Below are 22,595 nucleotides of genomic sequence, written 5' to 3'. Positions count from 1 at the left end.
TGTGCATTAAAACATGTCTGGATAACAGTGAATGTGTGGCGTATGTGATGTGTGTTAGATTAATTCTCGTGTAGACTAGATACAGGGATCTAAAGAGGCTAAAAACAATATTCAGGTCTTTTACAGAAGAAATTCTGACATTAGTGCATCAATTGTCTTATTCATTTCCAACAACAGAGACACTTTAAAATCAACCTTTTTTATTTAGCTTCTTTAATATTCATGATGATTTCTGGGTTAAATGGACCTTAATGACTTCTGCTAAATTGCTGCTGAGGATTTGTAAACTTTTAAGCTTCATGATAGTTTTAATAAATGTATTTTTGGTTTAAAAAAACATATTTATGGGTGTATAGAACTTGGAAATCTGTTAACTTTGTAAGGATTTCCTATAATATATTACTTTGAGATTAAAAAGATGCAAGAAATTTCAGTCTGCCCTTCTGCTTCTAGATTTGATGTTTCTCCATTACCCTTGGACAAATAGCTTGAGTTTACAAATAGCTTGAGTTTACACACAAAATAAAAAAAAATAATGGTATATACAGAATTAATTTCTTTAAAATAGAGTTCATGTTTACTAAAAGGACACAAGACTCAGAAGATAAACTGTGTTTTGTGTGATTCCTGACTGCTCATCACTGTCAGACCCCTTCAGATGTCTGACTCACCGATGTCCCCCTTTTCCTTTTGGCTGCCTCCAGTCAGCGTAGATGGACTCCTCGTAGTCTCCTAAACCCTCAAACTCTGCATCAGGAGACTCTGAGGACAGAAGTGCAGCTTCCTCTGGTCCAAGAAAGTCCTGGAAAAACAACACAAACCCATTTAAAATAGTGGACAAAGCATTCAAAAATATATCCACTATTAGCTTCTATTTATATATGGTTTGCAAACATCTCGTGGGTTACATAATAGAAATATTTGAAATGAGGAACTTTTAAAGATCTCTCTGGATTCAGTCATTTAAAACTTTTGGTGTTTTAGTTAAAGCAACATAAGCAAATCTAAGTCAAACTTGGTCATGAGAACAAACTCTGCCAAATGTGTCAGGGCAATTTTTAAAATTTTTTAATCATGTATTTTATTTATTAGTCTCACCTCATCATCCAGCTTTATGTACAGCTCTGCAAATGCCAGCATCTGCTTTTGAGTAGCAGTCTGGTTGTGATGCCTGAGAGCATCCTGTTAAAACAGGGCAGGAGCTTATGTCAAGAATAATACACTGATGCTTTATTTCATGGTTCTTTCTTAAAATATCTTTGTGTTCTCTGCCTTTAATGTCCTTTAACCTGTATTCTGTGGTTTTCTTTAGAACAATGTTCCTTATTGTAAGTCAAACTGGACAGAATTGCAGCTAAATGACTAAAATATAATGTAAGTAAAGGTGATCCCATCACAGATCTCTAACACTAAAGACAGTTTTAATATATTTTCACGTTAGTTTTTTATCACAGATTTTTCAATCTTTCTAACTTGCGTCAGATATTTAGGAGTAAAACAGTTCCACTTTTTGTTTTCACTTTTCAGAAACATGTTTTTATATGTCATTACTTTAAGATCTCCTCTAAGATATTTCCAGAATCTTTTGTAAAACTAGACTTTGTAGTTGAGGAGCGAATGTTATTTAGACAAATGTATTTCTTACCACTCTGGGTGTGAAATGATTGGACTGAAGCCCCCACTGTTGACTGTAGGCTTCATAATAAAACAGATTCTGCTTCATGATGTGGTCTTCAGGTTCAAACAGGGAGTAGCTGTATGCACATGGCACGGCCCTCTGGCCATCGTTTACTGATCAGAAAACCCAGAGAAAACACACTTATGTTTAACAGCTGGAGGTTTGGATTGTAAATATCAATCGGGATTATTGGTGAAAATGTCAAACTTACATTTATAATAGGCATACTGGAGGTAGTGGTAAATTGTGGCCACAAATTTTTCCACAAAATAACCACCAATGCTGGGCGTCAAGTTTTCTTCACACTTCAGCTTGCACCTTAATATATCAACATAGACTTCTGTTGAAAACACACCAACAAATGTTCAATCAAGACGAAGCCATAGCCGTACAGAATGAATTAAGGATACTTTTAAGCGGATCGTGGGACCTGATTCATTTCTAAATGTTCTAAATTATGTTTTGTTGGCAGACTAACCTGCTATGACTGTGTAAAAATCCCTGTCCGGTAAAAACTGACTGATCCCTTCGCAGTCGGCCTGACAGAGGTCAAACTCCTGCAGGTAAAGCCGCAGAGATTCCTCCAGGTGTTCAACACTGCTGCTGTAGTCTCCAGAGTTGGCCAGTTTCACTCCTTTCACAAAAGACGCCTGAAAGGAAATGCTTCACATGAGGGGTTTGCAGGAGAAGACAGGCGGGTTGTTGAAATAAAAATGTAGCACAGGTGATGCCAAAGAGCCTTTTAAAATACTCCAGTGTTGTCTTGCGGTTAGTGGTTGGAATTTGAAGTGCATTTGGGATTTTATGCCTCTGTCTCTGAACTGGCATTTGCCTTGGAAAAATAATTAGTTCTTGGTTCTGGTTGAATGTAATGAGGTTGCATATCAGGTTTTCTACTGGAGGCACAGAGAGCATGTGCACAAACTGTGACCTGTCAGCTAAACAGTCGGAGTTACTATTTTGATTTTGTGCCCAACATACATTCAATTTTATCTTTAAATGTTGTGGCTCCTTAACAGTTTAAATGTAATGCTTTAATAGTCATTTAAAGCCTCTGTTTGTTTAGTCAAAAATGAACTTTATTTTAGATCCATGGTCACTTAAACTATTGTTGTTTCTAATAGAAAGTCTTTTATTTTCAGAACCTAAAGTTAAAAACAAATTATTCTCAAGCTAACACAGCTACCCCACAATTTGCAAACATACAGCTTAAAACTCCCAATTATTCAATTCAATCCAGCTTTATTTGTTCAGCATCACTTCACAACAATGTTCTCAGGGGATTTTACAGACTCAACAGATTGAGCAAATTTGTGGTAAATCAACAGATTGAATAAGGAGAGTTAGAATCCCCCATCCTGAGCGTGCACAAGGCGACAGTAGTTACGACATGATAAGTTTAATTTTGAAGGTGTGTGCTCGGGATGTTCTCACCTCATAGGGCTGCTCTTCGTGGTCGATGAGGAAGCCATCCAAGTCATACTCGTTCTTATACTCCTCCATCAGCAGCCGCATCTCCTGGTCCTCAGGATTTCTCTGGAGGAAGGTATGTGCACACGGGACAGCTCTCTGCAGGTTGTTCAACTATGGACACACACACATGGCCTCTGCTGTTGAAGTGACACACGTTACAAACGGTTTCTTCTGTCCTATTAGCTAAACTACAGGCTTATGTATGGTGTTTCCCTTACTGACCCAAAAGCTGAAACTGTTTTGGGAAGTTTCTCAGAAAGTTGGTGTGTTGGATTGTGTTTTTTAATTCATGTCACTTTGGCCTTCTTTTTTAAATTAGTTGTCACTGAGAGGAAAATATGTGGCGAGCAGGTGCTTTAAACACGGTGTCTGTTAACTGTTCCTGAGATGCTTCTACATCCTAATTGGCATCTGCCTCTGTCATATTAAATTAATTGTCAGAAACACACAAGCCTCTAAGGCAGAGATGTCCAGTTACTTCATTTGAGGCCAGCTGTCCTAACCCTAACCTACAGGTTGCAGTTTTTATATTTCTCTGCTTCAAAATGCCAGATTCAGATGAATGAATCAACAGTCTTGTGCCGAATTAAACAAGCCTACTGATGAAGCAGGGAAACATTAAAAACCTGCATGACCGTGGAACCTTAAGGGTTAGAATTGGACATCCCTTATGTAAAGTGTTACAATTGTTGTATGTTGGAGCAAAAAACAAAGTCATATATTCAGTGTTTGTGAACCTGATGAAAATAAATGAAGGATAGAATAATAATTCTTTATCCCTAAGTAATCAGGGACAAAAGGTCTTAGCCAAGTTACAAATGCAGCCATGGCCAATTTACAGCTCACTGTTACAAAGTAAAACCAGGGACTCGGGTTTAAACACGGTTGTGATGCGTTCAGGTGAAGTTTATCTCACCTTGGTGTGCGCAAAGTGCAGATATCTGTAGGGAGATCTTCTGTTAAATTCCTCCAGAATCTTTCTGCTGGGGGGCGCGAGCTGCAGCGCGGGGAAATGCGCTCTGCACTTCTTCTGACAGGATGCTGACATCATCACGTCCCAGAACACACGGAGATCTGGAGCCGCAGTGAAGTTCGGCTCGTCCTGTTTACTGTTCCTACAGAGGAGCGCGCAGTATCGCGCGCTGTCTTTCAGAAGCCGGTGCAAACGCAGACTCAATTCCAAGTAATGGATCGATTCCGTCCACTTCTCAGCTGCGTAACTGCCCAGCGCCACTCCATAGGCAGCGGTGAGGGGCACCAGCTCCTCCTCGGGGAAATTCCTGAAACTGTAGTTTTCGTATTGCGCGGATGTCACAACAAATGTCACAGAGAGGAAAGTTAAAAGCGAATCTCCCTTTACGCACAGTGTCATGATAGGAGAACATTCCCGTGTTCCTTCGGTTGTCCTCTTCTGCTTTTCCAGGGTCTGCTCAAGCACTCAGGGGTCTGTGGGAATTCCGGGATTGGGTCTTTCGAAGACAGGGGGCTCGGGTTTCTCAGCGAAGGCATACAGCTGTCACTAAAGCTGCTGTGCCTCTTTATGCGGCACTAGAATAGACGTGCGTAAAAACCGAGGTTGGGCGTTCTGAAGGGTTGCAGCCAAAGTTTGTTTTTACGATGCAAAGCTGCAAAGTTTGTTCTGATTGGAACATCTGAAAACCATGCAGTCTCCTCCTCGTGTTATTTGACGCAAACGATAAGCTTGGCACAAAAGAAAAGCTGTTTGCTGAATAATTTCTCTGCTGAAATACAGTTTGGTAATAGATTGATTTCGTTGGAAATTCTGTTTACGGTTTTTAAATGGTGAAACATGTGTAAGGAAAATGTATTTATGAATAAACACTTGGGGTGATTATTTCATTTAGTCCATGATGCTTGCTAAATCTTTTCTGTCAATGCCTTCAGCCTATTCTATTTACTTTTGGTATGTTCATTTATTAAATGAAATTATTAAAGCTGATCGGACAAATGGCTTTAACAAACGGGGCCCCAAGTTGAGTGTGCTCAATACTAACAGATCCAAAGTGTTCATTTTTGTTGAGGTCATTGAACATTGATGGGATCAGCTTGAAATACAAGCGGGCCATTCCATCCACCCCTTTCCCAAATTCTTGTTGCTCCACTATGAACGTTGTCATCTTGCAGGATAGTTTGGCACCAGACTCTAGACATCTGGGATTGCCAGTGGTTACAGAATTTCTTCTCGACTTCTCTGAACTGAGTCTCCAACGATTAAACGTGTTTTTATCAGTGAGGGAGACTCTTCCCCACATCATCACACTGCCACCACCCTGCTGTGCAGCAGTCAACACAGCCTTACGTCTGATATCTCCATAGCAGGATCCATGCACAGGTAATCCAGTGCTGATTGGCCACCTGATTGTCTCACCTGATACCAGCCAATCACAACAGGAGTCAACAGACGAATAAATGGTTGGGTGTTGGCTGAGAAGATTTGCAAGTTTTCTTTTTATGGTAGCAAACCTACAAAATGAACTCTCATCCCATAACTGCATTTTTCTTATAAACGTGGCATAATTTAGAGGGGTAACAAACCTGCTTTTCGCTTATAGGATTTTCTGCCAAAAAGCATTTAAAATATTCTCGCTTTTTGTTCAAAGTTTATGATTTGAACTCGCAAAACATTTTCATTCGAAGTAAGGCTTATTTTCGCCTCCTTAGTTTATGTTTCCCCACATCTCTCCTATATAAAGATGTGTCTGAACCATAGACTGTGTATAAAGAGGTCTGACCACCGCTAGAGGAGGGCATTCCTTAAACTTCACGGCATTAGTGAAATGCAGAAACTCTTGAGGCTTTCGGGCTACTTTACGGCTGATGCAGAGGCGGATCTTTGCATCTGTACACAGCGGTGTTGGAGAGTCAAGCTCCATACTAAGACGAAATGAAAAGCAGCCTGATTTTCAACATAAAACCGACTAAAACTAATTTAATCGGCTATTTATAAATATCCAAACACAATCGAGAGACTCTGAAAACTTTAAATTTGCATGTGAAGTCCTGAAAAGTTTGTAGACATTAACATTTGCATGTAGTTTAGCATACAGTAGTTCACTAAGTGCTTTATAGCCCTAAAAAAACAAAAAAAAAAAAAAAACTTTTTTCCTCCTCTTAAGAAAAACAAGATACCAAGCTGCGTTTAGTCCAATCCAGCCAAACCTCTGAGGTTTGTTTCCTGCATTGTGCTTTTAACTCTCAGGAAGCTGTGTTGTGTTTTCCTGACTGGAGTTTGACAAAGTCAATCCCACTCCCTCCAACATTCCTCCCACTGGTGAAAAATCTGCACAGCGACCTGGAGATTGTCCACGTTTACAACATTCAGACCCAGCCGCCCTGCTCCACATCCGCAGCCTCTGCAGGCAGTGTGCGCCAAACCCGCAGGCCTGCACTTTTTTTTTTCTTTTCTTTGCGTTAATGTCTTGTTTGGTTTGAATCGCTCTTAAGTTATTTGATTGTGATTTTTTTTTTTAAATTAAAAGAAAAATGTTAGCCCTCTACATAGTATTTTCCTTCCTCACTGCGTGGTCTTACGTGGAGTGCAATCCCAGCCCAGTCTTGGGAGATGTAGTCGTGGACAGACACTTCATCCCTGAAGCCTGTTCCAGAGAAGTGAAAAGCGGGGATTATGTACGCTACCACTACAACGCCACGTTTGTCGATGGAAAAATATTTGATTCGAGGTGAGTCTGTTCAGGAATCGGCATTTCTGGAGGTTTTTCATGTTTGTGTCCTCAGGGCTGCACAGGCTGCTTGCAAATAAACGCAGAGATGATTAATATACGTGTTAAAGCATGTTTGCAACATCCACCGACGACTCTCTACATGCATCCCCTCAAAGTCGACTAACTTTCTGTCATTTCCTTTGTCTTCTTCAACCTCTTGGTTTCCTTTACAGCCACCAGAGAGGAGACGCCAAAGTGGGCCTGATCGGGGAGGGTCGGCTCATTGCTGGGATTGATAAAGGCCTGCAGGGGATGTGTGTGAATGAGCGCAGGACGATCACAGTGCCACCTCACCTGGCTTATGGAAGCACGGGTGCAGGTAAACATGCATTTTCTGCACCAATGAGTGAAACACAATTATATTTATGATGCCAGGGTTTCAGTGATTTAAAAAAAAAAAAAAAAAAAAAAAAAAAAAAAAATCTAGTTAGTTGTCAGGTAATATTGGACATCTATCATAAAGTTTTACACGTAAATGTTTTTGCCTCTTGCTCTTGATACAGGAGTTCACCTGGACACCTCAGGTATTGCTATTGGACCAGTTGTTACCTGTGCAACAGAGACAGGGAAATCAAATCAAATCAAAGATACTTTATTCATCTCCGAGGAGGAATCTAGTCTTTGTTTGCTTACTTGCAATGTATGAATAAATAAAGCAGAAGCAAACACACCAACTTTGTTAATGGCCTGCATACATATTATCCCCACAGTGTATATGTTTGACTGGTCTGGACTTTAGGAGAGACGCTTCATCCAGATTCAAGCTGTTGAATATATGAAGAATGTAATTAAATAAAATGAGAAAAAAAAACAACTTCACTATGCCTTAAGAGGAAATTATGTTGTAGAAATAAGATTTTATTTAATTATAAACAGAATTCCATCTTTATTAGTCCAAACCTTGTTCATTAGGTTCTTGTTCTGGAGGGCGATTGTTGTTGGCAGCACCGACTTTCTGTACTTTCCTGTGTTGCAGCAAACCTGGGGAAGCCTCACTGTTGTTTCCTTGCTGTGTTGTGTAGTGAGTGAGGAATTGTCCATTATATTCAGGAGCTTGTGCAGTATTCTTTGTACAATTGACTCCAGAGTTATTAACACAAAAAACGTCCGTCTTGATCAGTTTATTCTGTTTCTATAAGTCTCAGGCTTTGATGCCGTCCCAACAGATGACTGCAAAGCAAATTGCACTTTCCAGACTAATCAAAGATATGCAACATTTTGGTGCAGAAGTAGTGTCTGCTCTGTCTTTAGATGTGTTCAGTGATACATTTCCAGTCCAAAGTACTTGTATTCCCCCAGTACAGATCCTTTCTTTTGGGTTTAAGATGAGGTGGTTATTTCCACACCATCCCACAAATTGACTTGACCAGTTCCCTGTACCATCACTGATGCACCTCACAACTGCAGTGATCATTGTATTTCTGCAAAATGCAGGACTCAGAGTTGGATTAAAAGTCTGAGGTGTACAATGTGAAGAGAAATGATGAGAGTACAGCCACTTGTGGTGCTCCTGTGTTGCTGACCACCACTCAGAAACTTAAAAACTGAGGTGTTACAGGGAGTTATGTAGGCATCCAGCAGCCTCTTTATGAGCTTTCCACCTAGCAGTGCAGTTGTGTTGAAGGGGAGTGGAGGAATAATGCTGCCTGATTGGTCCAAATGCAAGTGGGTTCTATGAAATGTATGTATGTAACATAGCATTGTCTGCAGAAACAGAGTTTCCCTTAAAAGAAAAAACAAAAAAAGAAAATTGGAAGGCACAAATGCACTGAAGTGCTTCCTAAGAGTTCAAAGATCCACAAACTGTTGAACGGAAAAGAAAGTGGTCACCCCCCCCCCATCATTACATCTGAATGTTCGCTTTTAAACTCCGGTCACAACCATTTTAATTCTGCATTGGATTCTCAATCAGCAATCATGCAAACTAGCATACCAAAGTATGATGCCAGCACTGATACAAGACATGAAATGTAGTCATCAAACTCGATGTGTTCCTGAGTCCATCTAACTTCTGTCTAAACATTTTCCAGGTGATGTAATCCCTCCAGATGCCACGCTGGTGTTTGACATCCATCTCTTGGATCTGTGGAACAAGGCCGACCTGGTTGTCACCAAAACTATCAGCACTCCCAAAGACTGCAAACGCTCCGTGATGCGCACCGACTTTGTACGTTACCATTTCAACGGCACTCTGCTTGATGGCACCATCTTCGATTCCAGGTGAAATCACATTCTGTTGTGATGAAAATGTCTTTAAAGCTCTGATGAAATGCTGACCCAGATATTAATCAACAGGAGTTAAGCTAGAATTACATAACTGTGCCCCCCCCCCAAAAAAAAATCCACTCACTTGGTGTTTTTCATTTTATTGCCTCCATCAGTCTGATTGACAGTCCATGTGTGTCTGTACTGTGTCATCCAGGTATGTTGTCTGTGTGAAGATGTGTGTTTGACTTTGCGCTTGTGTGAGTCCCACGTAGCTACATCAGGAAGCAGACTCACGACTCCTTAGTGGGAGAGGGTTGGCTGATCAAGGGCATGGACGAGGGCCTGCTGGGCATGTGTGTGGGTGAGATCAGAAACATCATCGTCCCACCATTCAAGGCTTACGGAGAAAACGGATCAGGTAAGAATAAATAAGAAAAAAAATTATTTATAATTTCAGAGGCTGGCGACTTCGGAACAAAATATACAGATGCCAAAAAAAAAAAAGATTTTTTTTTTTTTTGGATTATAAGGGTTTGGGGATGTGGATCTCATAGATGTCCCTGTTTTGGGACAATCCTGCAGATTTTAAATCAGACTGGAATCTTAAGTCTAAGCTTCTTTTAATTGGCATATCAGCCACGTTTCTACCTTAGCCATTGATCGTCAGGTGCCACGTCTACCACTGTTATTCTTTGGGTCAGAAAATTTTGTAGCATAGAGGTTAGAGTAACATTTTTGCCTTTAAAAAAAAAAAAAAAAAAAAAAAAAAGGTCTGCAGAATAATGTGCAGTAACACACATTGGTCTGCAGTGATAAGGAAATGGCTTTAGTGGTGAGAAGTTGGATGTTTAATCTGTAGTGATGTGCAGAGTGATGGATTATGTCAAAGTAAGAGAACCAAGACCCACCATCCCATAATAAACCATGGCATTGTAGCAAAATAACTGCAAACTAACTACAAGTGTTTTGGTGTTGCAGCTCTTTGCCTTTTAAAATATTTGTTTGTTAAAAGCTGCATCACTTAGATTGCAGAGTGTGTTGTAACTTTATGTTTTCATCAACGCCTCCAAAAGCTGTGAGTCACATTCAGATGCTGAGAAGTTAAATAAATGGAAAGTTAGTTTTCAACATCAAAACTGACTTGCAGCTTTAGTCTCTCTGTTATTTAGCTGATTTATGCAGTCTGAACTCTTTCTTTCTGCCTGTCAGGTAAAGAGATTCCTCCTCAGGCGACTCTGGTGTTTGACGTTTTGTTGGTGGACATTCACAACCCGAAGGATAACATCACCATCGAGGAGCAGGTTGTGCCAGAGTCGTGCACTCGCAGGTCCGTGGTAGGGGATTACATTCGGTACCATTACAACGGAACCTTCCTGAACGGAGTCACCTTTGACACCAGGTGAGTTCAGATCGTATTGCTGAGATGGTACTTTGCAGGAGTTGTGTCCCTAAACTGTCTGCAAATTATGAAAGTTTTGGCATAAAGTGCTTTTTTTTTTTTCCTAGCTTCAATGATCTCAGTATTCATCTTTTTTTTTTTTTTTTTTTTTAATTTTGCACATAGCTATCAGAGAAACGGCACATACAACACCTACATTGGGATGGGGTATGTGATAGCGGGCATGGACCAGGGTCTGCAGGGTGTCTGCATGGGGCAGAGGAGAAGGATCATCATTCCTCCTCACCTGGCTTATGGAGATAAAGGAGCAGGTGAGTCTTATGAACAAAGTTCTTTCCACCTGATTCACTTCTTCAAACTGGCAGAAGTCGACTCGAACATTTTGCTTCCTTATCATCAAAACGATAAAATAGAGCAACCAGTCAGCTGCTTTAATAGTGACTTTATATTTCAATTTAAAGAGCATGAAATTATTATTTAAGCTCTATTAAAATGGTTTTATTGAGACTGAATGATTTTTTTTTTTTTTTGTTGCTCTGTCCAGGTAATGTGATCCCTCCATCAGCTGTTCTCGTCTTTGACATTCATGTCATTGACTTTCACAACCCCAATGACAAGGTGCAAATCCAGACCATCTACAAACTGGAGGTGTGCAACGACACCACAGAAGTGAACGACCTCGTCCACTATCACTACAACTGCACCCTGGTGGACGGCACGCTCCTGTTTTCCTCGTGAGTCATTTTCACCCTCAATTTAAAAAAAAAAAAATTTCTAATGGCACTTTTATTTTTTTCATGTTACTTTTTGACAGCGTGACTCGATCTGCATGATTCTGCTGTCATCCTTAGACACGACTACGACAACCTCCAGGATGCGGTTCTGGGAGCGGACAGGGTGATCGATGGGCTGGACGAGGGCTTGCGGGGCATGTGTGTGGGAGAGAAGAGGCAGATTACAGTGCCACCTCACTTTGGACACGGAGAAAGAGGAGGTAACTTTGATGAGATTGTTTAAGGTAAAACTTAACTGAAAACAGAATATGATTGATTCAGAATTTGGTCTTGAAGTTAAAATAAAATGTGAAGGATGAAAATAATCACCTTTTAAGTGTGACGACAAAGTTTATGGACAAGATATAAACACTTTCCACTACGATAAGTGAAAGGGTATCTTATTGTCTTACAGCTTCTGGCGTGCCGAGCAGTGCTGTGCTGGTCTTTGACGTTGAAATGATGGCCTTTGAGAAGGGGGTGCCACCTGGTTACCTGTTTGTGTGGCTGGAAGACCCCCCTGCAGACCTGTTTAACTCTCTGGACATGAACAAGAATGGAGAGGTGCCAAAAGAGGAGGTATGTTTCTGCTTCAAGTATGACCATTGTGACTGTTTTATTGAAAAGTTAATATATTTTGGTGTTGTGGAAGCAAAACAGTAATTGACTTTTTTTTTTTCTTAAGTTCACTTTTATACTTTTTACTGTTTAGCGTCAACAACATCCTGCCCGTTTTTACACACTGCAGTCAAAAGTGCTGTTTGTGTGGCTGATAATTAGAATATTACTGATTTGATCTATTTATTTATGCATGTTTATGGAAGTTAAATGAAAATGAGTTAGCAGTGATGACTTAGTTTTTTGGGTTTTCTTTTTATCTTTTGGTTTTTACAGTTTTTTTTTCAGTCCAATAAAAGCTTGAGTCGAGTTGAGTTGGTAAAAAGTACATTTCTCAGTTATGATGCCTATTTTCATGTGCTACACTGATTTACTTTGAAGCCACCTAGTGGTAACATCAGGAACAACAAGCTGCTAAACATTCCTTCCAAACGTATGACCTCCTTACGACTAATGCAATAGTTATAAAACCTTTTCCACCCACGGCATCCATTTACAATGTCGATATTAATCACCAGTGTCCATTGCATGTTTCCCACAAACACTGTTTTTGACATATATCAATTCTCTTTTTCTGGCTCTTGACATTTAGTTTGAGGAGTTCATCAAGCTGCAGGTGGCTGAGGGCAAAGGGCGCATAAAGCCTGGACTGACCATGGAGGAGGTTGTCGCTGACATGTTCCAAAACCAGGACCGCGATAAAGATGGAGTGATCAAGGCCGATGAGCTCAAACTAAAGGTGGACGAAGACAAGGAGCGGGAACAGGCGAGGCACGAGGAGTTGTGATGTGGACAAAATGCTTTCCTTCTGTCTCAGGGATGAACCCACAACACACATTCTTAATGAAAACACTAGCAGCAAAAGACCTTTTTCATCCAGCATCACGTTTTAATATTTTCCATATCACATTGGACAATCTTTTGACAAAAGGTAAAAAGGATAGTTTCATGGAGTGTTTTTTTTTTTTAGTTTGTTTGGTTGTCTAAAAATACAGCTATAAACAAGCACCTTTATTTGTCCCTGAAAGTCACATTGATTAAAATGTTTGTAAGAAAACAGTTGTTGCAGTTTTTCCAGCCTTCATTTAAACCAAATAACACCCATCATCTCTTTAGAAACTGTTTTCCGTCAGGTGCCATTACTTCAATAATTCCCCTGTTGTGATTTAATTTAGCACTGTAACACACACATACAGTGAAGGAAGTGAGAACATGTGATCAAACAAGTAATGCAACATTAATTTTATGAGCATCTTATCATGACAGGAAAAAAAACCTCATTTTTAAATAGCACCAGAAGTTAAAACAAGCCTTCAAGACTAAAAATGTCTTGATTTAAAATAATTAGAAATAAATATCAAATTAAAAAAAAAAAACCTCTTTTCTATATGAGTACTTTTTTTCCCCAGAATTTGAGTTCAAAATTTTATTAACATTAATAAGAGTTTAATAGTTTTTTTTTTTTTTGAGGAAGGATTTGTAACAATTTGAACATCATCGGTTATAAGAGACAACTCATCCTTACTGTCTTCACAACAGTCAGCTCACTTTCAGGTCATTCTGTGTCCATTTAGTTTATACAGGTTAGAAATAATTCAAACTTAGCTGCACCCTGTGAGTAAACCAAAGATTTAGATGTGCAATGTGTTTGAAATGAAGATTAAGTACTAGCAATGTACACAAATGTATTATACAATACTTGCAAAATTCAGCAGAGCTGTATCGGTATTATGGTGGGCATTTACAAATTAACTTTTACATTTTCACTTGAACATGAGAGTCCTTAAGATAAATAGTAAGAGCGGCCAACCTAATCAAGAAAAGTACTGTTTTTGGTCTTCTTTAAGAAGTGAAAAATGACAGAAAAATAAATGTTTACAGAGGACCACCTGTCGGTGAACAAGACAAACATCCCTTCTTTCACTAAGTCCTGTTAATGTGGCATGTTGTCAGGGCTGTACACCTGTATAAAGTTTTTTTTTTTTCTTTTTTTTCCACTGAAAGCTCAAGTTGCTACACTGCCTTTGGAATATGAATAATGACTTAGAGCAAATACCAGTCAGACCAGAGTGTTGACATGAAAACACTTTAGAGGTGAGGGTGTGCGGTTAAATGTGCAGTTTGGAGGTTGCCATGTGAGCATGCAACACAGCAACTGCTGTGTCATGTAAAAGTGCGCTTCTTCTCTGCATCTTACTTGTCTCTAGATGAAATAATGTACCTGAGGATGGCGTTTGGAATCTCCATTGTTTCGTCCTCCACCAGCACGATGTCAAAAGCGTTGACGTACGACTCTTTTCTCTCTTCCACCTGAGAGATGAAACAATCAGCCTCTGATTCACATTAATATCATAAGAAAGCTCAGCTAATCATAAGTGTGACCTGGTCATTGAGGAAGCCAACAGTCAGGATGTTTTGGGGCGCTGATACGCCGTCAGCCATCGTCAGATCTCCCAAAGAGTCTCCCAGCAGAAGTACGTTGGGCCGACCCTGCAGCTCTCTGAGTCCAGCTGCATGTAACAGAGCCCCTTCCCTCTTGTTGTAAGTGTGTATCAGATGGCCTTTGAAAGCTTGCAGGACCCCCTTTTTTTTTTTTTTTTTTTTTTTTTTTAAAAAAGACAGTGATGAGTTAAGACTTAAAGCTCCCATATAGGAAATCACTGTAGACACAAAATTCTGGTGGGCATTGTGGACACAGACAGGAAACCATTCATTTAAACATTTATGGGTAATTTCATGTACGTGATGTTTATCTTTGTAAACCCTACCATAAGTTCAATTATTAAAGAATGTCACCAACTTCTAACAAATGAAATCATTAGAAGTTAAACTCACAGTGCGGTCAAAGTCCATGTAGTTGGAGATAATGTGGACATTGGGATGGAAGACGTGGTTCTGTCGGATCACCTCCTCCAGCACATCACCAACACCAGCAGAGAAGATTAACAGAGGGACCTGGTGCTCAGCAAGTCGGTCAAAAAATACTTTGTAGCCATCCCTTAACGCAAAAACACACATATTAGCTTACTTTTTGTTTTTTTTAGCTTTTATACCATTATAGATTAAGAAGCATCTCTCAGAGAGAAATGTATAAAACCAACTAAAACTACTAAAGCATTAGTTTAATTTTTCATTTTATTCCAAAAGAAGTTGGATGAATGTCAACTAGTGTCATCATGTACATTAATTCCCACCTCAACTCATTAATACACTGGATAGTAAATTAATAAACCATTTTCCATGTCAAGAGTCTGTTGTTTTCTCTGTTGTGATGATGATAAACTGGTTAATTTTGCTTCCATTGAGTGTTCTGCTTTAGAGGTCCTACCTTAAGAGATTACATCATTGTTTACTAGTACCTGGTCATACAATCACAAATTCACTTTCACTTGTGGCTTATACTTATCTGGTGTCCAACTAGTGTGTGACAAATATTCTCAAATTTCACATTTAAACAAGCTGGTAAAATGTAAGACTGGGCTTTCCTGAGGAAACACAGCCTTTTATTTTTAGGAGAGATGCAAATATGTTGGTACAGTTTATTTGCTAAGCTGTCCATTACTATAAATTAAGTGCACTCAGGTATATACTTTACATGTTTTTGGTAATTTGACTACTTTTATGTGTTATCACACAAACCCAAACATATAAAAATATAGCAACTGAATGTTAAATAATTGCTGGCCTACAACTGTGAGAGTTATATAGTCTACATAATTTACTTAATAACTCACAGTTATGTTGCAAGTACATGATTTCTCTTTTAAATAACCTATTCCTATTATAAAGAGCAAGAAAACAGTTCTACTTTCAGTTGTTGGTGATTTTTCTCTGCATACATGTGTAGTTTCAGCTGTGACAACCTGAGCATGGTGCTGGATTCCTTCACAGCCTGAGGCAGCATGTCTTTCCTGATCTTCTGCTGAATCAGCAGCTCATGGACTTTAGTCCACCTGTAGGGAACAGAACAGGAACTTCATCCTAAGCTAGGACACATATACCTTGCCATTTGGAGTTGTTGTAAGAGATGTGCATTCATTTTCAAAATATTTCCAATAGGTTATATAAAAATAAATGTTTATAAACTATGCCTGGAAAAAAAGTAATATTTTCTCTCTTACCACTCCACCATGAAAGGCAGTTTCTCCTCAGTAGTGCGGCTTGCATCAATTTCTATAGGATAATAGGTGTTTAACAGCTCTCTCATCTGCAATGGTTGAAGAAAACAGCATTGTTTTGCAAGCAAACTTATCAAAGCACGCGATTTTTACTCTTTATTCTAAGAGAGGGCACAAAATTTGAGTGAATCTCTAGGTGACGCACTGACCAGTCATTATGCAAGATGAAATTTGTAGTCATGTGCATCATGCACTGATAACAGCTACATCCTATTGCTGAAGAAAAGTTACCTTTTTAGTGCATTCTTCATTAATTAACAACCGGTTATCAAGGATGTCTAAAAAAATGAATAAATACATAGGAGCAAAGAAAAAAAAGTAAGTTTAAGCAGAAATGCAGAGCAGTAAAAGAGAAGGCAGGAAAACAAAAGTCCAGATGTCGGAGACATTTGGATTTAAGACAGTGATGATATTTGTACTTACTGTGAGTGGTGGGCACTCTTTTGCCATTGTAAGCAAATCTAGTGAGCGTCATGTCAAAGTCTGAAATAACCTGGGAAAGAAGATTAAACAGAGACAGAAAAGTGATGGAAAATTCTGTGCCGCCCACCAAATAGTCAGATTTATAATTCAACCAAACAGTTTTTCAATGTTTTTAATTCAAAATCCTGAATGCAGTCAGTCAGTCGGGATTGTACAGGAATGAACACCAAATTAAGACTTTTAAATGTCGATATCCAAAACTTAAAATGCAGACACTCTAGCATATTTATAATCATTTACTATATTTAATTAATATCCAGGATGGTTACTTTCTGATTTTTACAGGCAATTTCTTCACTTGCTGAAATAATTAAACTGCTCACAGGAGTGTGCAAAATGCACATACAGTCTCACCTGCAGGCTGCCTGCACCGGCTCGCTGCATGGCATAGATGGTCTCTTCCACTCTGCAGCGTTCCCTCATCAGTACAGAACATTTGGCCAGTTCTGGGATCTGAAGTAGAAAAGAAAAAACCTCAGCCTTACAATACATGTTGTTTTGTGATAATCCAGCAAATGTAAATGGGCACTTACAAAGATTTTCATTTTGTTAGCAGACTTATATAAACTTTATAACTTGACTGGATGAGCTTTCTCACCTCAGATTTGGTCAGCTGGTGCCAGATGGCCAAGACAGTCCGTACTGGTGTGTAAATCCAGGGAATATGGTAGATCTGCAAGATGAACCAGGGAGGAGCCTTTTTTTTTTTTTTAACAGCCAAAATACATCATTCAAGATATTATGGGGTGTCTAGAAGTTAAAAACAAATTAACATGCCACCCTTTGATCTAAACATATTGCAATGCCACTTCAGCCAAAAGCGCAGTCCGTGGTAAAAACTGCTGACAGCGCACTAAGATCACACACACACACACACACACACAGACGTAAGAAGAACTAATGTAAACATTTAGCTGAAAATTTAGCATCCTTTGTTATTTCGACAACCAAAACACGTAAACATGTTTAAACTTTAGCTTCTGGGGCTACATTGGTATCGACTAGATGAACGTCACAACTTACCATTTCAGATGGGAAATCACGTAACTGTGAAGTATTAATCGATGTCTGGAATAACCACTCACTGTTAATTCATGGTTTTTTGTACAAACTTCAAACCAATAATAATGGGACCAGTTTAGCTTGTTTACATCCCCGTGTGTTGCACTGGAATTTCCCTCCTTTGTTCTGCGCAATGGTTCCGACGTATATTTGTTCCTACATGACTTAGTGGGCTTAGCCGTAAAAGAAACAGTAGAAAAAATAGAAGGAAAAAAAACCAGACTAATTTTTAAACACACACGTCATACCTTTAATTAAATTATCTTCTAAAGTGTATTGTTTTCTATCATGTAAAAATAAATTAATAAAAAACTGCCTACAACTTCCAGATATAAAGATATGTGAATTGAACAAATTGAACCTTTCCTTTTTTAATTTAAGAAAACTTTATTACAAAATGAATAACACTCCATCTTCAACACATTTTAATGGAATGGCACCTTTTTGCACATTAGTAAATATAGTTGCTTTGAAATCTGAATAATACAGCTGATATGAAATTAAATTTTTAACAGTAAAACGAAGACTAAAATGTGCTTTTGTGCATCAGAAGTGTCCGCTTTACTACTGTTGCTACCAGCCTCATCCTGCTTCATCCTCACTAAACACTGATTGTACACTGGAGAGTAGTACCATTTGGGGCTAAATATTTACTATTTAGATATGATCAACAAATCCAACCACAGATGTAAAGCTAGAAGGCAGAATAAAAATAAGTAACCTACCAAAAACTAATACATAAAAACATACTAGATCAATTTAAAGGCAACTTAAAATGTATGTAATCACACTGACATTAACTATCATTTAAACTACACAACAAGCTGAGACTTCAAATACGTTTGTCCAGCATAAGAAGTATGCTGGACAAACTTCTTATGTCCTACATAAGAAATAAGAGAAAATAAATTATATAACCTACAGAAACATGATAATTACAATTCCCTGATATGCTCCCTTAAAGCCTTCTCTCCCCCAACATCTAATTCTTGTGCAAAATCTCTCATTTGATTGGTTTAGTATAAATTATGGTGCACAGCATCAACACTTACATTCCAACACAATGCAGAAAGAAAAAAAAAAAGAGTCAGAAAAAAGTTGTGTTGAAGCTAATATTGTTCTCATTTTGTTTGTACTTTTTTTTTTTGTACTTTACTGATGCATTTTTCTGTCACAATACATGCCAACCTCATTTAATGTGTGTGATGATCTCGACATTAATCTTTCAACATCAGTTTCCAGTCAAATTTAAAGTTTTACCCAAACTTATATCAGTACAAGTGTTGACATGCTTTATCAAAGGCCACAATTTAAACTTATTTCTTTTAAAAAAAAAAAAAAAAAAAAAGTTACAGTAATTTAGTACTTTAGCAATCTTACCGGCTACTTTTTCTGGTTTTATCTGCATGTTCAAACTGTGTTAAAGAGAAGTTTGAAAAATGTTATCTTCCTTCTGTTCAGACCAGCTCAGACTCGACCCAAGCAGGCATTTCATCACCAACAGGACAATTATCAGCAGAGGAAGTGTTAACCATAACCTCAGCATTCAATCTGAGAGTGCAGCTGTCTTCGCAGAGTGAGGCTCCGCCGATTGAGCTGCTGCATCTGTTGCCCTCGGTCTCGCTGGCGAGCCAGGTTCTGGGGTACGGGGTATCTCTGACGGCCATAAAGATACTGGTACGGGATGCGAGTGTGACAGGCTGCTGCCCGACAGCGTGACTGAGGTAGGGGCGGCAGCAGAGTCCAGCGCTTCCTCTCAGCACAGTAACGATATGCCTCTTTATGATACTGTTTGTCCAAGCTGCTGCTGTTCCTCCACCCACCAATGATAAAGATATCGTCGCCGAAATAGCACAGAGCGGCACCTTCCATGCCGAAGACCTCTGGTGGAAGGCTGTCGAGTATTTCATCTGATATGTTTCTTGTTATTTTCTGCTGAGCTTCCTCCTTTGTTACTTTGTAGTTCTTAGGGCAACAAGAAGCAGTGTGGTAGAAGTTTGTCGACGCTACAGCCATTTGAAAAGCACAGTAATTATCCACCACAGGTAATGAGTGCACTTCCTGCCACTTGCGACTCTCCGTGTCATAGCATGTGGTCACAATGCTCAGTCCATCATTGTGGTCGATGTCTAAAGGAGTCCTGGCCATCACGTACACATAGCGGTCTTCAACATTCACTGTTTTTACATCTCGTAGGATCTTTGGTGCCGGTTGAAGACTGATCCACTCATCCTGCTCAGGCTCGTATACAGTGACATCCTTAAAGCCTGGACTGAAGTTGCCATGACCACCAATGCTGTAGAGCACATTTTTAACACAAGTGAGGCCAAAGGAATGCTTGCGGGTGGTTAAGCTGCTGACCTGCTCCCAGAAGTTGAAACTGGGGTTGTAGCGTTCCACCGTCTTGGCAAAGCTAGGCTCCATGGAGCCTGCCACATAAACATGACCTTCAGTGACTGCAATGGCATGTCCATCAAGGTGATTATGAATGTGTGGCAGGTTGACCCAACGGTCCTCAGCAACAAAGTAGCCCACACACTCGCTAAGATATTCTCCTCCTTCTGAAACACCACCCACCACCATAATCACATCCATGTTCTGGCCAAGACGTGGCTGAATTGCTGCCATGTAGGAGTCACAGAGCTCTGAATCCGCTGATCTGAGGTTCTCTGAGCGAAGAGCGTGGCGTTCCAGAGCATCAGAGATCAGCTTCAGACACGTTTCATTGTTTGCCACCAAGGGTTCCTTTCTCACCACATGCATCAGATAGGTTGGAGCGATCTGCAGCAGCCTTAAAAGCTCAAACAGATCCTCAAAGCGTGTCTCTCGCTCCTCTTTGTTTTGGTGGACCCATTTCACGATCGCCTCGAACAACTGCTGCTCCGAGTTCACAGTGATTTCTGAGTCTGACAGCCAGTCTCGCACCAAGTGAAATGGCAGTGTGTAGAATTCCTCACTGCTAATGACTTTGTGGAAGTTTCTCCTGATTGTCTCTGCAGCCTCCACAGCGAGCTGGTCCAGTGAGTACATGTGAGCCAGGCTGTGCACGGCCAAACAGTTAGACAAGCTCAACTTTTTCCCCAGGAACTCTGCACAGAAGCTCTTCAGCTGCCCCAGTAAGAACCTGATGGACACAGCAAGAATAGTCTACTTTAACGCATAAAAGTAAGTCAAAATAGACTTCAAGTGTAAGCCACTGAAAATGGCTTGAACAAAAACATTCACACAGTAAACTCAAACTTGAATATCCATTAACCTATATAAATCCCATAAATCCAGTCATGGATTTCCTGAAAACCAAAGAAGGGAAGCTGATTCCTCCCTTCCCCGTCTGATATAATCGGTCAGTTCTAGTGAACGAAGACATAGATGACATAAAGTTTAAAACACATTTTAAATATTTAATTTTTTTTAAAAATATAATCACAAAGACTATAAATCAAAGTATACACCCTACGTTTCAGACGAGAACAAGTCTTGGTTGTCCAAGACAAAACTAGCCTGTCTGTTTACTATGACATACTTCATAGTACAATATCACTACATTAGGAACTTTTTTAGGTCTGGTTTCTTGCAGCTTCATAATAGTAAAACTACATGTATACAATTATTGCTTCTTAAGTTATTTTAAAAGCTGACTAAAAGATATTTTCATGTGGATGTGTGTGTGCACATATAATAAATAAAACTGTTCCAAGCAAGTCATCCAATCAGCAGTTTCATGCTTAAATCTGTGCGTTTTTGTACTTTTATAGTCTATTTTGATCCTAATACTAATACTTATGCTCCACTTGTGGAATAGCAACAATAAAATGTTCCATACTGTGTATTGTGTACACCTATGCAGCCCTGATGATAGCTTCAAATGGGACAAACATATCACAGCTAGACAAGACACTTTAGTCAAGCCACTAAAGGTGATTAGATGGTTGTTTTACTGAGTACCGTTTTGACAAACTTAGTTAACATAAATGTCAAATAATATTTTCTTCTCAAAATCTGCACCTTCCACTGTAAACCTGCAGCTATTTAATGGAGTTTGCTGACTAATGCTCTTGTGCAACTATAAAATGGCTTTATCAGTGAAAGGCTACGTGTTTGTGTCACAGTCAAGTCACACCCTGAGCTATTACATGGATAGAAAACACCAATAAGCTATAGCACTACAAATGAAAGCATGAAGGACAAATGTTCTAAAAAAAACCTATGTATTAGAAAAAATAATCACCTGTCAGCAAGTCCCAACACCTCGTGGACATTTCCAGTTGTTACCCTGACTTCTCCCGTGTACATAAACTGGATGACACTCTCCACGCTGTGTGGATCGGGCCCCGTGGCCGAGCTCCAGTCCTGCAGCTCCACTCTCCCGGTCTGGGACTCTGAAAACTGTCCGCCCAGCAGCAGCGCGAAGTACGGCGACGCGGCGGACAAAACTGAGCGGTGGGCAGATACACTTCGGACCTTTTCTTCTGACAGTCCTGCGCGGCTGAAAACCAGCGTCACGTCGCAGAACAACCCCGCTTTCCTTTGCTCATTCTGCCGCCGGGAGAGCTCCGAGCAGTAGGCCAAGCAGGTGAACTCCTCGGCCTCCTCGGGTTCACCATCACCTGCACCTGTTAGCGCTCCGCGCGCGCCGCCGTCCACCGGATCTTCCGCTGCCATTCCTACGCAGGGGGAGAAACTCAGAGGCACATGAAGTCTCTGAGCAATCTTCGGGAAGAACTCATAGGTGTATACAGCACACGTCAACAAACATTCAAAGAATGACATGCATGCACAGGGCTGCGAGGCAACACTGAAAAGGAGGGACGCTCACTTCCGTTTTCAAGATTATTCCAAATATCCGATTTTTGCAGGAAAGTCGAGAGGCTTTCAGATTCCAGTTAATATATCTCTAAACAGACAACAAATAGACCCCTGGTGGATATATGGCATATTTCCAGACGTTGTCGAGCACTTATTTTCTTAAATTCACATTAA

General features: G+C 39.8%; 4 protein-coding genes across 4 annotated transcripts; 1 reads left to right on the top strand and 3 right to left on the bottom strand.

Moving 5' to 3' along the window:
- Positions 1-541: 541 nt before the first annotated feature.
- On the bottom strand, positions 542-4,523 carry LOC306771896 (endoplasmic reticulum protein SC65-like; the record flags this gene model as incomplete). Its single annotated transcript, XM_079261218.1, is given in 8 exon segments — positions 542-694; positions 696-802; positions 1,099-1,182; positions 1,646-1,791; positions 1,890-2,018; positions 2,157-2,328; positions 3,113-3,262; positions 4,068-4,523. Coding segments are annotated over 8 exon segments (1,284 nt in total). The 3' UTR covers positions 542-654.
- A 1,959-nt stretch (positions 4,524-6,482) lies between these two features.
- Positions 6,483-14,011, top strand: fkbp10b (FKBP prolyl isomerase 10b). The gene is made up of 10 exons (XM_079260851.1): positions 6,483-6,852; positions 7,068-7,213; positions 8,925-9,114; positions 9,375-9,520; positions 10,312-10,501; positions 10,667-10,812; positions 11,046-11,235; positions 11,353-11,495; positions 11,690-11,853; positions 12,485-14,011. Exons 1-10 carry the CDS (start codon positions 6,656-6,658, stop codon positions 12,677-12,679), a joined length of 1,707 nt encoding a protein of 568 aa, XP_079116977.1. The 5' UTR covers positions 6,483-6,655; the 3' UTR covers positions 12,680-14,011.
- Positions 14,012-14,072: 61 nt separating this feature from the next.
- LOC306771610 (7-methylguanosine phosphate-specific 5'-nucleotidase-like) lies at positions 14,073-17,715 on the bottom strand. The gene is made up of 10 exons (XM_079260852.1): positions 17,577-17,715; positions 17,152-17,226; positions 16,908-17,006; positions 16,494-16,563; positions 16,302-16,348; positions 16,014-16,099; positions 15,756-15,845; positions 14,728-14,890; positions 14,275-14,475; positions 14,073-14,202 (listed from the first exon to the last, which is right to left on the bottom strand). Exons 1-10 carry the CDS (start codon positions 17,577-17,579, stop codon positions 14,086-14,088), a joined length of 951 nt encoding a protein of 316 aa, XP_079116978.1. The 5' UTR covers positions 17,580-17,715; the 3' UTR covers positions 14,073-14,085.
- Positions 17,716-19,154: 1,439 nt separating this feature from the next.
- On the bottom strand, positions 19,155-22,385 carry klhl11 (kelch-like family member 11; the record flags this gene model as incomplete). Its single annotated transcript, XM_079261433.1, has 2 exons — positions 19,155-20,739; positions 21,844-22,385. The coding sequence occupies 2 exons, from the start codon at positions 22,383-22,385 to the stop codon at positions 19,155-19,157; spliced, it is 2,127 nt and encodes a 708-aa protein (XP_079117559.1).
- Positions 22,386-22,595: the final 210 nt, after the last annotated feature.

Source organism: Telmatherina bonti (genome assembly GCF_933228915.1).
Source record: "Telmatherina bonti genome assembly, chromosome: 21".
Classification (NCBI taxonomy): Eukaryota; Metazoa; Chordata; class Actinopteri; order Atheriniformes; family Telmatherinidae; genus Telmatherina; species Telmatherina bonti.
The sequence above is the reverse complement of the archived record's forward strand: the minus strand, read 5'-3'. Positions and strand labels throughout refer to the sequence as shown.

Excerpts from the sequence above, each read along its gene's own strand:
- LOC306771610 (XM_079260852.1), bottom strand. Across the intron at positions 17,007-17,151 it reads ACCAGCTGACCAAATCTGAG|ATCCCAGAACTGGCCAAATG; the intron begins GTGAGAAAGCTC and ends TTTCTACTTCAG. Across the intron at positions 14,476-14,727 it reads ACATGGACTTTGACCGCACT|GGGGTCCTGCAAGCTTTCAA; the intron begins GTGAGTTTAACT and ends AAAAAAAAAAAG.
- fkbp10b (XM_079260851.1), top strand. The coding sequence starts at position 6,656 with ATGTTAGCCCTCTACATAGTATTTTCCTTCCTCACTGCGTGGTCTTAC. Across the intron at positions 9,115-9,374 it reads GGCACCATCTTCGATTCCAG|CTACATCAGGAAGCAGACTC; the intron begins GTGAAATCACAT and ends AGTCCCACGTAG. Across the intron at positions 11,496-11,689 it reads TGGACACGGAGAAAGAGGAG|CTTCTGGCGTGCCGAGCAGT; the intron begins GTAACTTTGATG and ends ATTGTCTTACAG.